This window comes from Pantherophis guttatus, chromosome 1 (assembly GCF_059756535.1).
Source record: "Pantherophis guttatus breed Tessera chromosome 1, ASM5975653v1, whole genome shotgun sequence".
In the NCBI taxonomy this organism is placed as follows: Eukaryota; Metazoa; Chordata; class Lepidosauria; order Squamata; family Colubridae; genus Pantherophis; species Pantherophis guttatus.
Window position 1 is genome coordinate 304,845,746 of NC_142063.1, and position 12,122 is coordinate 304,857,867.

Sequence of the window (12,122 nt, forward strand, 5' to 3'; positions counted from 1 at the left end):
ATTCCCTCCCCTGCTGTTCTCCACCCCAAAAGGAAACACATTGTAGTAGATGCTACTCCCACTTAGCCTAAAGATTTTGTTTCTACTTTCTTGGATATTCCAGATCATGGTAATACTGTTTCCTTCTCAGCAGCTACATTTTAGTTACACAGTAATTGTCATAAATTGGCACCAAAAATCCACTAATAATGGGGTATTATTTCCCCAGCCTAATATCTCAACTTGAGTTGGCCTTCAGTTCTCATAAACAGAAACCTTCAGTCAGAGGCTGAGATAATTGGAAATGGCAGAACTTTCTGAAGTCCTGTCTAATACATGCAAACACCACTTTGGGGGAGGTTGGTAAATATAACAATACACCTATCACACAATAAGTACTAACCCACATTGTAAAACAGCATAAAGATACTGTACTTCGAAGATAGTTTTTACTGTTTAGTGTGTCTTTATGCATTAAATGAGTTTGCATTAAATGAGTTTTTTTTAAAAAAATTACATCATTACATTTTAAAAAAAATAATTTAATCAAAGGTTCTCACGTTCATAGAAACAATGCTGGGAATATTGGGAATGTTTTATTTGGTCTTGTTTTATTTTTCTGATACTGAGTGAAGCTGGATAATCCAGAGGAGAGGCGAAGTTTTCATAATGTGATGCTGGAACGTCAAAAGGACAAACAAAACCACTGACTAAAGGACTGATTTTCATAATATGATGCCAGTTCAGTGGACCATTTTTTAATCTTTAAACTCTCTCTCTCTCTCTTTCTCCCAATGTGGAATCAATTTTTTATATCTGCTCATAATGCAAGTTTTCTATTCATCAGAATTTTGACAGAAAATGTCTGAGTTAAAGGGGCCCTTCCCAGTGGCCTTGGCTGGAATTAGTCATTTCCACACAAGATGCTGGTTTTAACAATTACTTTGGCATTGAGGGAGTAAATGGTACTGAAATACATAAAAAGCTTTTGTTTTGCTTTTTAAAAAATTTGTTATGCGATCTGCTGTGAATGTTTTCCAGCATCCACAGGAAAGGAAGAAAAAGAAGTTTAAAACTGCTGAACTTATCTGATCTATCAATTAAAATAATGTGACACGAAAGTAATATTTTATTACAACGTCTAAGTATCTTCTGACTGGAACAATGCTTCCTCGCCACTGTCACAGCTGAACATAGGGGGAAAAACATAATGGAAACTCCAGGTCATCCTGTTGAATTGTTTCGTGGGCTAGCATTGTCTTCTCCTCCCTTCAACATCTCTCCCGGGAGAGAATGGTTCACAATCCTTGTCTTGGATCCAGACGAGGAGCTAAGTTTTCCTTTGGTTTCCTGTCTACTTCCCAGGCACTGAAGGTGGGGTGGTGGTGGTGGTGAGGAAATTATTTCAGTGACAGCCAAGCCAAAGCTCTGCCCCTTCTAATAATCAAGTAGCTGGGAGTCATGCCTGGAGCACCGAAATCCCAACACGTTGTTTTATTTTCCTTAGCATTCTGCAGCCCAGTTTTTAACAACATACATATACCTTTACATTCTCATTTTTATGTCCATTGTTTTACTTGGATTATGAAAACTGCACTGAGTCATGAGAAATGAGACAGTGTGGATACATGTATGGAGAAAATACATACAATAAGCAATTGTGAAGAAAAATGCTGGCATAAAGATTTTTTTCCCAAGGTATTTTTATATACTGTTATTAGGAACATTCATATATAAGGCCAGAAAACTTACCATGGCTCCCAATGCAACTTGGGCCGTATAACACAGGCAAAGCTACCAGTGGTGAAATCCAAATTTTTTTACTACCGGTTCTGTGGGTGTGGCTTGGTGGGCGTGGTATGGCTTGGTGGGTGTGGCAGGATACTGCAAAATCTCCATTCCCACTCCACTCCAGGGGAAGGATACTGCAAAATCCCCATTTCCTCCCCACTCCCGGGGGAAGGATATTGCAAAAATTTCCATTCCCACCCCACTCTGGGGCCAGCCAGAGATGGTATTTGCCAGTTCTCCAAACTACTCAAAATTTCCACTACCGGTTCTCCAGAACCTGTTAGAACCTGCTGGATTTCACCCCTGAAAGCTACCCATTGAGGCCAGAACCAAGACCCACAGTGCAGGGCCCATTATTCTTACTTAGTATAAATATATATTGTACAAAACACAGTCAAGCAAAGAATGCTTAATGTTTTAAAATTATTTTTAATAGTTTTACATTAAAATTTTTTACATTTAAAAACATTTCATTCTCATGTAGTATCCTCAAGAGAAAGAGTGCCTTTGGAAAGACTGCTAATATCATTTAGGTATTTAGTTCAGTTTTAGACTATTAGAGTACTGTCAGTCTTGCCCCTACCTGCTGGAAAATCGCCCAAGGATATGCAGGCTCATTGGGTGAATCTCTGAGCAAGAAAGTGACTTCCTTTTCACTTTTCACATTAAGTGCCCAGTCTAAAATAACTATATATAGGTAGTCCTCGACTTACGACCAAAAGTGAGCCCAAAATTTATCTTAAGTGAGACAATTGTTAAGTGAGTTTTGTCCCATTTTTCTTGCCACAGTTGTTAAGTGATTCCATGCAGTTGTTAAGTTGGCAACATGGTTGTTAAGTGAATCTGGCTTTCCCATTGACTTTTGCTTGTCCAAAGTTTGCAAAAGCTGATCACATGACCCCCCCCCCCAGGACATGGCCACTGTCATAAATATGAACCAGTGGCCAAGCGGTTGCATTTTGATCCTGTGACCATGGGGGTGCTGCAATGGTCTTAAAAAGTCACTTTTTTTTTCAGTGACTTTGAGCGGTCAATAAACCGAAACTGTTGTAAGTCGAGGACCACTTGTACCCCATTGTTTGGAACAGTACAAACGGACGGAGCGTTTGATTACAGATAAATATCCTGGGACATCACATCAAGCATTTGCTGTCCGGGTTGTCCCCTTCTGCGGCTCCGATCCACCGAACAAACGGCCTCAAGGCTTTAGCGCAGTGTTTCTCAACTTTGGAAGCTTGAAGATGGGGGGACTTCAACTCCCAGAATCCCCCAGCCAGCAGCGCTGGCTGGGGGATTCTGGGAGTTGAAGTCCCCCCATCTTCAAGCTACCAAGGTTGAGAAACACTGTTTTAGTGTATCCTTCCCCAACTTGGTGGCCTCCAGAACGAGCCGGCAGAGTCTCCGGGAGTTGAAAGCCAACTCATCCGGAGAGCGCCAGCTTGAAGACGGCTCCGTTGGCGCCGGGAAGGAGACTTGTGGATGTCCCGAGTGGTGTGTTGCTCGGGTCCTGCAATGTCACTGAGGCGGCCTTAGCCCGCTGAAGCGCTCGCGAGCCGCCGCTCCGAACCCCGGGCGGAAAAGTGAGGCGCAAAACGAAGCAAAAAAACAAGCAACGCGGCAGGCTTCGCTTTTAAAATTGCCTCCTCGCTCGGGCCGGGCGGCAATGGAGGAGGGCGGAAGAGGGACAGTCGTGTCGCCAACTGGCCAGCCTCTCTTCCTCACAAACGCCCCGAAGAGGTTTAGGCGCGCTGGAAGGAGGCGCCGGAGGAAGCGCTCCAGTTGGGAGTCCTGGCGCTGGGAGGAAGGGGCAACCGGGACTCGGAGGGTGGGGGGCATATCTGCCCAAAGTCACGGTCCCGAGGAGCGGCGGCCGGGAAGGGCTCTTCCCGCGTCGCTGGTAGTTGCTCTCGCCGGTGATCCCTTGCAGCGTATTGCTCCCCCAACAGGCAAAACTTTCTATTCGCACACAGATCCACACACTGACGTCTTTTGCGCATTTCCTGCATTGGGGAGACAGACACACCGAGCGAGCGAGCGAGAAGCGAGCGAGAGGGCCAGCTGGGGGAGCCTTCCTCGCCCAGCATCAGGCAAGCCTAGCCCGTGGCACAAGCCAGACCAGCGGCCTTGGGGTGGGGAGGGAAGGGCGGGAACCTCGTGTTGCCGGCGAGAGGCGTTTTTCTTTTCTTTTTTTTCCCCCTTTCCTTTTTTTTTTTTTTTTTAAATGATCTGAAAATAACAGAAAAAGAGCCGCCCTCCTTTCCCGAGCAGGTCGATCGGGAGCAGTTTCTCCTCATGCATTGGGTTCGATCCCCTGGATCCTTGGCCTTGGAGGAGGAGGAGGAGGAGGAGGCGGAGAAGGCGAGGAAGCTCCCGCTGCAGCCGAGGCGGATGTAAGGTTCCTCGGACTGTGTGATTTCCCCCCCCCTTCTCCCCTTCAGTCGGAAGGCTGCGAAGTGGGCAGGGCTGCGCGTTAGGTTCGGTGTTCCTGGGTGTTTGCTTTTCTTTCCGACCCCCCTTCCCCCTCCTCTCCCCTCCCTCCCCTCCCCTGTTGTTCCTGCCGCCGCCGCCGCCGCCGCCGCACAGGCAAGTCAGCAGCAGAGCGTGAGCGCCGGATTGCTTTCAGCGGAGGACTGCTCAAGGATTACGCTCTGAACGAGAGAAAGACGACGGCGGGGGAGGCAGTCTTCCTTTTAAGAAAATAATAATAATAATATATACGCATATACATATATAGATCTCGACACGTCCCTGTATCCCCCGCTCCGAAGATTCTTTTGAATGTGCTGCGATCGCATTTCGGATTTCTGCAAGCAGGCACGCGCGATCCCTCTCCCCTTCCCTTCTGCCCCCCCATCCCACCCCCGCCTTTTGTTTTTCCGTTAAAAACACACACAGAGGCCAATCTCTCTTAAATCTATGCGTGTGTGTTTGTATGCATGTGTGTGTATATATATATATATACACATGCGTGTGTACATGAATGTATGCCTGTATGCATTCACTGGGTGTCGCAAGAGGAAAAACTAGCCAAAGCCACCGAAAGGAGCCCCCTGCACCCACCCACCCCCCACTTCACTTAAACCTGCCTTCTTATTTATTGAGACATCTCCTAGAAACCTTCCTGGCTCCGGAGCGTGCTTAATCCCAAGGAAAAGTGAAGCCATCTAACCATGGTGGTTTTTAATGGCATGCTGAAAATTAAAATCTGCGAAGCGGTGAATCTCAAACCCACCCCTTGGTCGCTAAGGCATGCGGTGGGTCCCAGGCCACAGACCTTTTTACTGGACCCCTACATTGCCCTCAATGTGGACGATTTCAGGATCGGGCAGACCTCCACCAAGCAGAAAACCAACAGCCCTGCCTGGAACGATGAATTTGTTACCGATGTTAGCAACGGCAGGAAGATTGAAATGGCCGTTTTCCACGATGCCCCCATCGGGTACGACGATTTTGTGGCTAACTGTACTATCCAGTTTGAGGACTTGCTGCAGAACGGGAGCCGGCACTTTGAGGACTGGGTGAGTGCTCCAGAGGGTGTGCATTTCAGGGTCAGGTTGTTTTTGTGGCTTTGAGCTAGATGAAGGTTACCCCTTTTGTTTGACAGCTGTATTAGCCACACACCCTTATCTTGGTCGGAGGGCTCAAGCAGGTGGCTGAAACATGCTTGCAAGTACATAGGAGATGTGGTGTCTCAAATCTGCCTTGTGAAAAGGAAGATGCACCTATTCTTTTCTTTTCTTTCTTTCTTTCTTTTTCTTTTAAAGAAAAAGACAATGTAGTCTGAACCTTGACAGCTAGGATTTAGGGTCCTCAGCTCTGCCACTGACTTAAGTACCCCAAAAGACATCTAGCTAAATATTCTATTACTCTACTGCATGGTTAGGGTTTGTTGCCATTTGTTTATTTGACCATCTATTCATTCAGATTCTAACCCACTGTAATCTGCTAGGACTCCCAGCAATTAACAAACTTATATTCATAATGCGACTCTCCGCAACAAGATAAATAAAGTATCCAGAAATAAATAAGTCCCCCCACAACCAAACCTAACATCTTCTGATCAAGATGTCACATTTGCCCAATATGCTTCCCAAAACTAAGATTTTTTTTTTGCCATTGCAGCTCAGCTTAGCTCTTTTAAGTGCTGATGGTAAAATCCAAGTTCTGGAGGGTCTTTCTCTGTTTTGTGCCTTTTGTGCACAGCATGTGTTCCTAATCAGGAAAGAAAAACAGGAACCCCAGAATTCTTAGATATGATTCTTTGATTCTGAGATATATCCTTCATCTGCTTTGTTTTCAGCCATCAGGATGGAGAGGCTGACTGTTTGAAAGCACTGTAGCTTAGGTTCAGGCAACACGTTTATTTGGCTTCTCAGGAAGTCATGATGCAACAGGATTGGGGTGACAAACTTTATCAAACAGCACATAGCAGGATGGAACTGACTGATAGAACACGAACACTGGCTTTCAATATGAATCTAGAGGAGTCAATCAATTATGATCTTGATTCAGGCTGAGCAGGAGCTTTGAGTAGAGCTTCTTTCAGCTCCATTTGCCCCAGAGACTCCACATAGGGTGACCTCACTAATAAGACTTGAGTTTGTATGTCTCGTTTGTATATTAATCTGGCTTTGGGTAGAGAGTAACAAATGAACTGGGAGATCAGCATAGAATTTCACATCCCTCAGTTGTTTCTAAATCCACTGTGTGTGGAGTAGAGAAAGCACTAGAATTTCATAGAGATGAAGTAACATTTTCAACAGGCAGGCGCAACGTGTTCTAGGTGATTTTTGCAAGGATTACACAGCATAACTATGGACAGTTCCACAGTACTGCTTTGCACCATATTGTGATCCCTTTCAAATCCGACAGTCTCAACAATATTTCTTTGTCCATTTTTGTATAATTGTTTCCAATTTGTTAGAAATGCCAGTCTTAAGGGAAATTCTACACATAGAGAGGTCCAGCGTCCAGTTCCCAGAGCTTCTCTTCCTGTACAAAATGTTTAAAACTTATCTCCTCTACCATAGCAAGATGCAACTATGGTCAAGGCTAATGGAGGGGAAAGACTGGTTGCATTTCACTTTCATAATTCACGGGGATGCTGGATATAATAGAGGATTGGTGACAAGGTAATTGGGAAGCCTTTGAAATATTTCAATGCTTCTGTTCACATTTGTTTACAATTGATCTTCCTTCAAGCTGTCCGAATAGTCTGTTAGATTTTTATTTTTTTGCAAACAGCTGGACAGATAACTTATAAGTAAATGCACTGAAAAATATAAATAAGATGAGGGGATGTTAACAGTTATTTTATTCCATTTTTCTGAGAGCTGGGATGGAATGGCTTTTGTCCATCACAACTGCTAATACAGAGTGAGAGACACTGATTGGAGGAGGGCGTTTGCACTCTATTGATCAGACGAAGAAAGAGGCTGAATACAGATTAGATCATGGTGTGGACATTTTTTTTTTGCATTTGGCAGAAATGAAGGTAGTTTTGGATGAACTTCAATATAGAATGTTAAGGATAGGGAAGGACAAACTCTGGTAGTGTGGATGTACAGAAGAACACAAATAAAATTGGATGTAATAAAATATAATATTTAATATAAAGTAATTAACAGTGGCTGTATGCTGTAAAAAAAAAGAGTAAAGACTGCTTAAGAATTGGAAATGAGATAAGTCTCTGATGTAATTCCTGTTTGTTTTTTAAAGTAATTCTTTGTATTATATAAAATGTGTATATCTGTTCAAAATATATTAAAGGCCAGAGATAAATTCAGTGGTAGAAGAATTGAGTAAGTGCTATTTTGGTCCCGATTTTTGAGAACTATTTTTCTTGGGACTATTTCCAGCACTTGGGTAGATGCATTTTATTGAATTCTTATTTGAAGAGTATATTTTGGGTTCAGATGAAAGTCAGCAAACATTCAAACTGTTATGAGTGAACAAATTCTGATTTCTTGAACTTTCAGACTGTTAATAAGGTAGCAGAATAAACCTCATTCTTCAGTGCATGTGCACGCTCCTGAATTAAAATATATTCGTTAGAATCTTCTAGAAGTCATTATTGGTGTGATTAATTATGTGTATGACACATCTGATGCACAAACATTTTATCATATTTAAGAATCCGTTGCCAGGTCATCACTATTCCTGTTTTATAAATGGGGGAACTGAGGCCAAGTTATGATATATGATGCTTTTTGTCTTGCATTGCCTATTTCTCTTGGGTGTATGCTCCAGACAGCGATATCTTCTATCTAGAACTGCCTTTTTTTTTATTGCTTCTTCCATCTTTTGTTCTTACCACACAAAAAAATTCACAAAAGGGAAAATATAGACAGGCAGGATAACAACTTTTGATTGGTAGCATTAGTAACATTTGAAACCATCCCAAGAGTGACTTTATAACATCATAATATTACACAGCATATTATTTATTGTGGTTCCCCACACAGCCAGCCAAATGTTTAGACTGGATTTGGCATTTTTATCCACCTATTGAGTGCTTCCCAAGGACTTGGGAAGAGGATGATGATGATGATGATGATATGAGCAGAGAAAGACTGAATTTGGCTGCTCAACATTAGTCTATTCTTCTTCCATCACCACAGTAGCTTTCTAAGCCCAGTTGCAAAGAAATGCATTTTTACAATAGCATAAAGTTCCAATGAGAAGGATATTACCAAGCACTGATTTATAGCTTCAAATGTAGTGTTTCAGGAGCATTTATGAGAAAACAGATGATGCTGGGTGAGGTCATACATGGGTTCTGGGTCAGGGATCATTAATATAGATTCCCAGGAAGCTGCAACTAAAAATTCAGACTTGTGAAATCAATTTGGGTTATTTTGTTCTCTTAGCAGACCAAAAATGGCTTTGCCAAGGTCTGAAGCAAAGGCTTTCCCCAATCACACAACTAGGTAACTGTTGTTTTTAAATGGATTCTCTCTATTCCTTGGGACCAAAATCTCCTTTTGGATACAAGAAAAAAATATATCAAAGACTCAAAGGAAAAAAAAAACTCTCTTAAATGAGCCATTGAGTAATACTTCCTAGAGTCCAAGTGTCTAGATGGCAAAGAATCACTATTTTGGAGAGGCGACAGTCCACAAACTTAAAGAAATGCTTTCAGTTTGTTTTTGCAGGTACAGCAGAACTGAGTGTGAAAAAACAAATATATTTGCTTAGGTTTATCTGCTCATGTTCTCATTTCACATGAAGCATTAAGTAGCTGAGGCTTGCAGGAGTTTTGCTTTTTACAAAATGATGTGCTGCTTCAGTTTAAGTTTATATCTCGGTCTTTAGAAATCAACTGCAGAACAGATAATGATGAAGAAAGCACTTCACGGAAGTCAAAGGAAACATTGCTTTGTTGAGAGGTCTCTAACCATCACATGGCTGAAGTCATATGCTGCAGCCACCTTGCTAAAACTGACCAGGGAGTGGATAGAAAACAGTCTGGCAATTCAGTGTACAGGTTCTTAATTGTCTGTGATGTATGATAATATAGATATAAGGCAATAAAGCTGCTTTATAGGATGTGCAGAGTGAAATCCGGGGCTGATCTCTATTCAGCAAGGAATTACAAACAATCCTGGCTTACCAAGATGTAAAAACTGAGTTATATAACATTTTGATGTGTTATATTTGTTGGTGTATGCTTAAAAAAGATATACAACTATAGTATATGAATTAATATTTAGCAAATGCTCACCAACGTCAGCATAAAGAAGCAGAGAGCAAAGCAAATATAATTTACTGGTTTTGAAGAAATCATGAGAACAGTTAAAATTGTTGTTAACAGGGAGCAAAAGGAAGGGTTCAACATCATATATTACCATAATCGTCTATTAAAATCCATAACACGGCTACCAATTCCAGATCTTGAAAGAGAAACAATGACTGTGTTTTCAGGTCTGTAATTGAAATAAATTATAATGATGGTTTCCTGACAGTAGCTTTCTGATTTCTTGAAAGAAAAAACAAGCAAACGATAAATCAGATATTTCTAAGCTGTGTATTCAGCGCTAGACCAATGTGTTAAAATCAGTTGAAGAAATAAATAGTGTCAACATATGTTTAAATGCATTATACGTGAATCATTTTAAAGAAGCTAGTAACATTTAAGATATTTTACTCCATTTCTGATTCTGTCTTCCCTGACAGATAATTATGTTTGTTGGCCATAATGATTCCTTTTTAACCTTTGAAAGTGATGCACTGCATAACCTGCCTGTGATTATATCTTGTATCTGCCCATGAAAGAGGTCTTCCTCACCCCACACCCTCCCCAGTAGGAAAGCTGAACAGCTACATTTCATATATAAAGCAGACTTAGGCTCATATTAGCATGCATTTACACTGTAATCAATTTTATGTTAAAATCCAAATAGACGTGATTTGAATCCAGTTACATTAGTCAATACGTAGATACCGGTATATACTTCAAATTATTACACGGATCTTACATGGATCTTTTCACACAATAATTTCAAATAACAAAAAATAGATTTTTTAAAAAATAAATCCATACTTAATAAGCTTCCAAGGTCTGCTTCATTCCTCTTTTATATTAGGGTTTGTTTAAAATGTGTATTACTTTGTAACCACTTCTTTGGACAACGTTATTGCAATAAGATTTATAGAGGAGAGCTGAGGTTCATTTGAGCAGTACTTTTACTGCATGCAGAGAGATCTTGGACCATTTTGCTGGTCTATCCTATTCTGGAAAGCTGTTGCCAGTGAATATAAACATTGCTGAGTTAAATAGACCAGTGGAAATATACAGCTACTTCTTTTGTTCTTACTAAGAAGAGGTCTCGGTCTCTCTCTCTCTCTCTCTCTCTCTCTCTCTCTCTCTCTCTCTCTCTCTCTCTCTCTCTCTCTCTGTGTGTGTGTGTGTGTGTGTATTATTTTCTTTGTCACTTGAAATCTGGCAGGACAGCTGCTGTCCTTTAAATATATTTATTTCTTTATCTTTCAGAACTAATAAGGTGCAGGGAAACCTCTGATAAGTGTCGCAAGGCATGGGGGAAGTTCAAAAGAGAACTACTGAGATGCCTTGAGAAGTCAATTTATCTTGTTGAGTTTACTGATTAATGTTGTGATTGGATCATTTAAAACATTACTTATTCATTGTAATTATCTTTATCCCATTTTCTAGGATAACATTATTCCCAAAACTGCTTACAAGCGATTGTGTTTATAAATCAAAATAGAATAAATATTCTTTAAAAGCACAGTTAGACATTTTTAGGGTCATGGCTCTGAAACAATGGGCAGACCTGGAACAATGGGGGGACTTGGCTCTGGAACAATGGGGGGGGGGAACCTGAGGTGTCATTGACTTGTTATTATTTGTATCGTTTCAGCTTATATTCTAACTTTCTTCTCATAGGCACTCAAGGTGGCTAACATTCCCAAATGATGACATTTTTCCCAATCACAAATGTCTATTTTTTTTCTGTATCATAGAAGAATTGTGGAGAACTTGTATGTAGAATGGCATCAGAGTCTATTCTGCATACTAAAAGTAACACAATATTGTTTGGGTTCTTCATTTTCTCTGAGTCGTATTCCGTAGGCATTTCAATACCAACCTAGGAAACAGCATCAACAGCACCTCAACCAAGACTGGCATGGCAAGCTCTTACATAAAAACAACCAGCAAGGTTCACTCTCCCAAACAGTTAGGATGTGATCTAGCTTGAGAATGAAACATTTGCAGGGAACTAATAACAAAGAATTGAACAGTTGAACCTTGACCTATATGTGTTCTCTACTTTTGGCATGGTTTGGTTTGATAGTGACAGCATAGCTCTTACTTGGTTAATTGTTGTTTCTCCTGCTTTGGTTATCAAAAATTATTAAGCTTATTGTAACAGGTGATCTGTGACAGTTTTTAAATTGTTAAGGCACCAGGCTAGAAAGCAAGAAACCTTGAGTTCAACTATTGTTTTAGCCATAAGTCAACTGGGTGATCTTGGGCCAGCCACTCTCTTCTCAGCCCAACTCACTTCACAATAGTGTTGTTGTGAAGAAAATAGGAGGAGGAACATGTTTTGGATATGTTCACCACCTTGAATTATTTGTAATTTTTTTTTTTATAAATAATCAAATTCTGGAGTCAGAGGCATTTTTCACTGCAAGCTGTATTATGAATCTCATTAGTAAATTTTCATATTAAATTCTATTCCTGTAATCTTTAAGGTAGATAATAGATAGATAATAGATATAGATAGATAGATAGTTAGATGATAGATAGATAGATAGATAGATAGATAGATAGATAGATAGATAGAAAAGGAATATCTTAGATCGTCTTAAATTTGAATATTCCTTTT

The 12,122-nt window shown here is 40.8% G+C and overlaps 1 protein-coding gene across 2 annotated transcripts in view; it reads left to right on the top strand.

Moving 5' to 3' along the window:
* The first annotated feature begins 3,754 nt into the window (after window positions 1-3,754).
* The window catches only part of PRKCE (protein kinase C epsilon), a 321,383-nt gene continuing 313,015 nt past the window's right edge, over window positions 3,755-12,122 (top strand). Inside the window, exon 1 of one of the 2 annotated variants that reach the window (XM_034427654.3) lies at window positions 3,755-5,288. In XM_034427654.3, the coding sequence (XP_034283545.1) occupies window positions 4,941-5,288 (348 nt within the window). In that variant the 5' untranslated portion in view covers window positions 3,755-4,940. The remainder of the gene's footprint in view (window positions 5,289-12,122) is intronic. The other variant, XM_034427655.3, reaches the window with a different exon arrangement.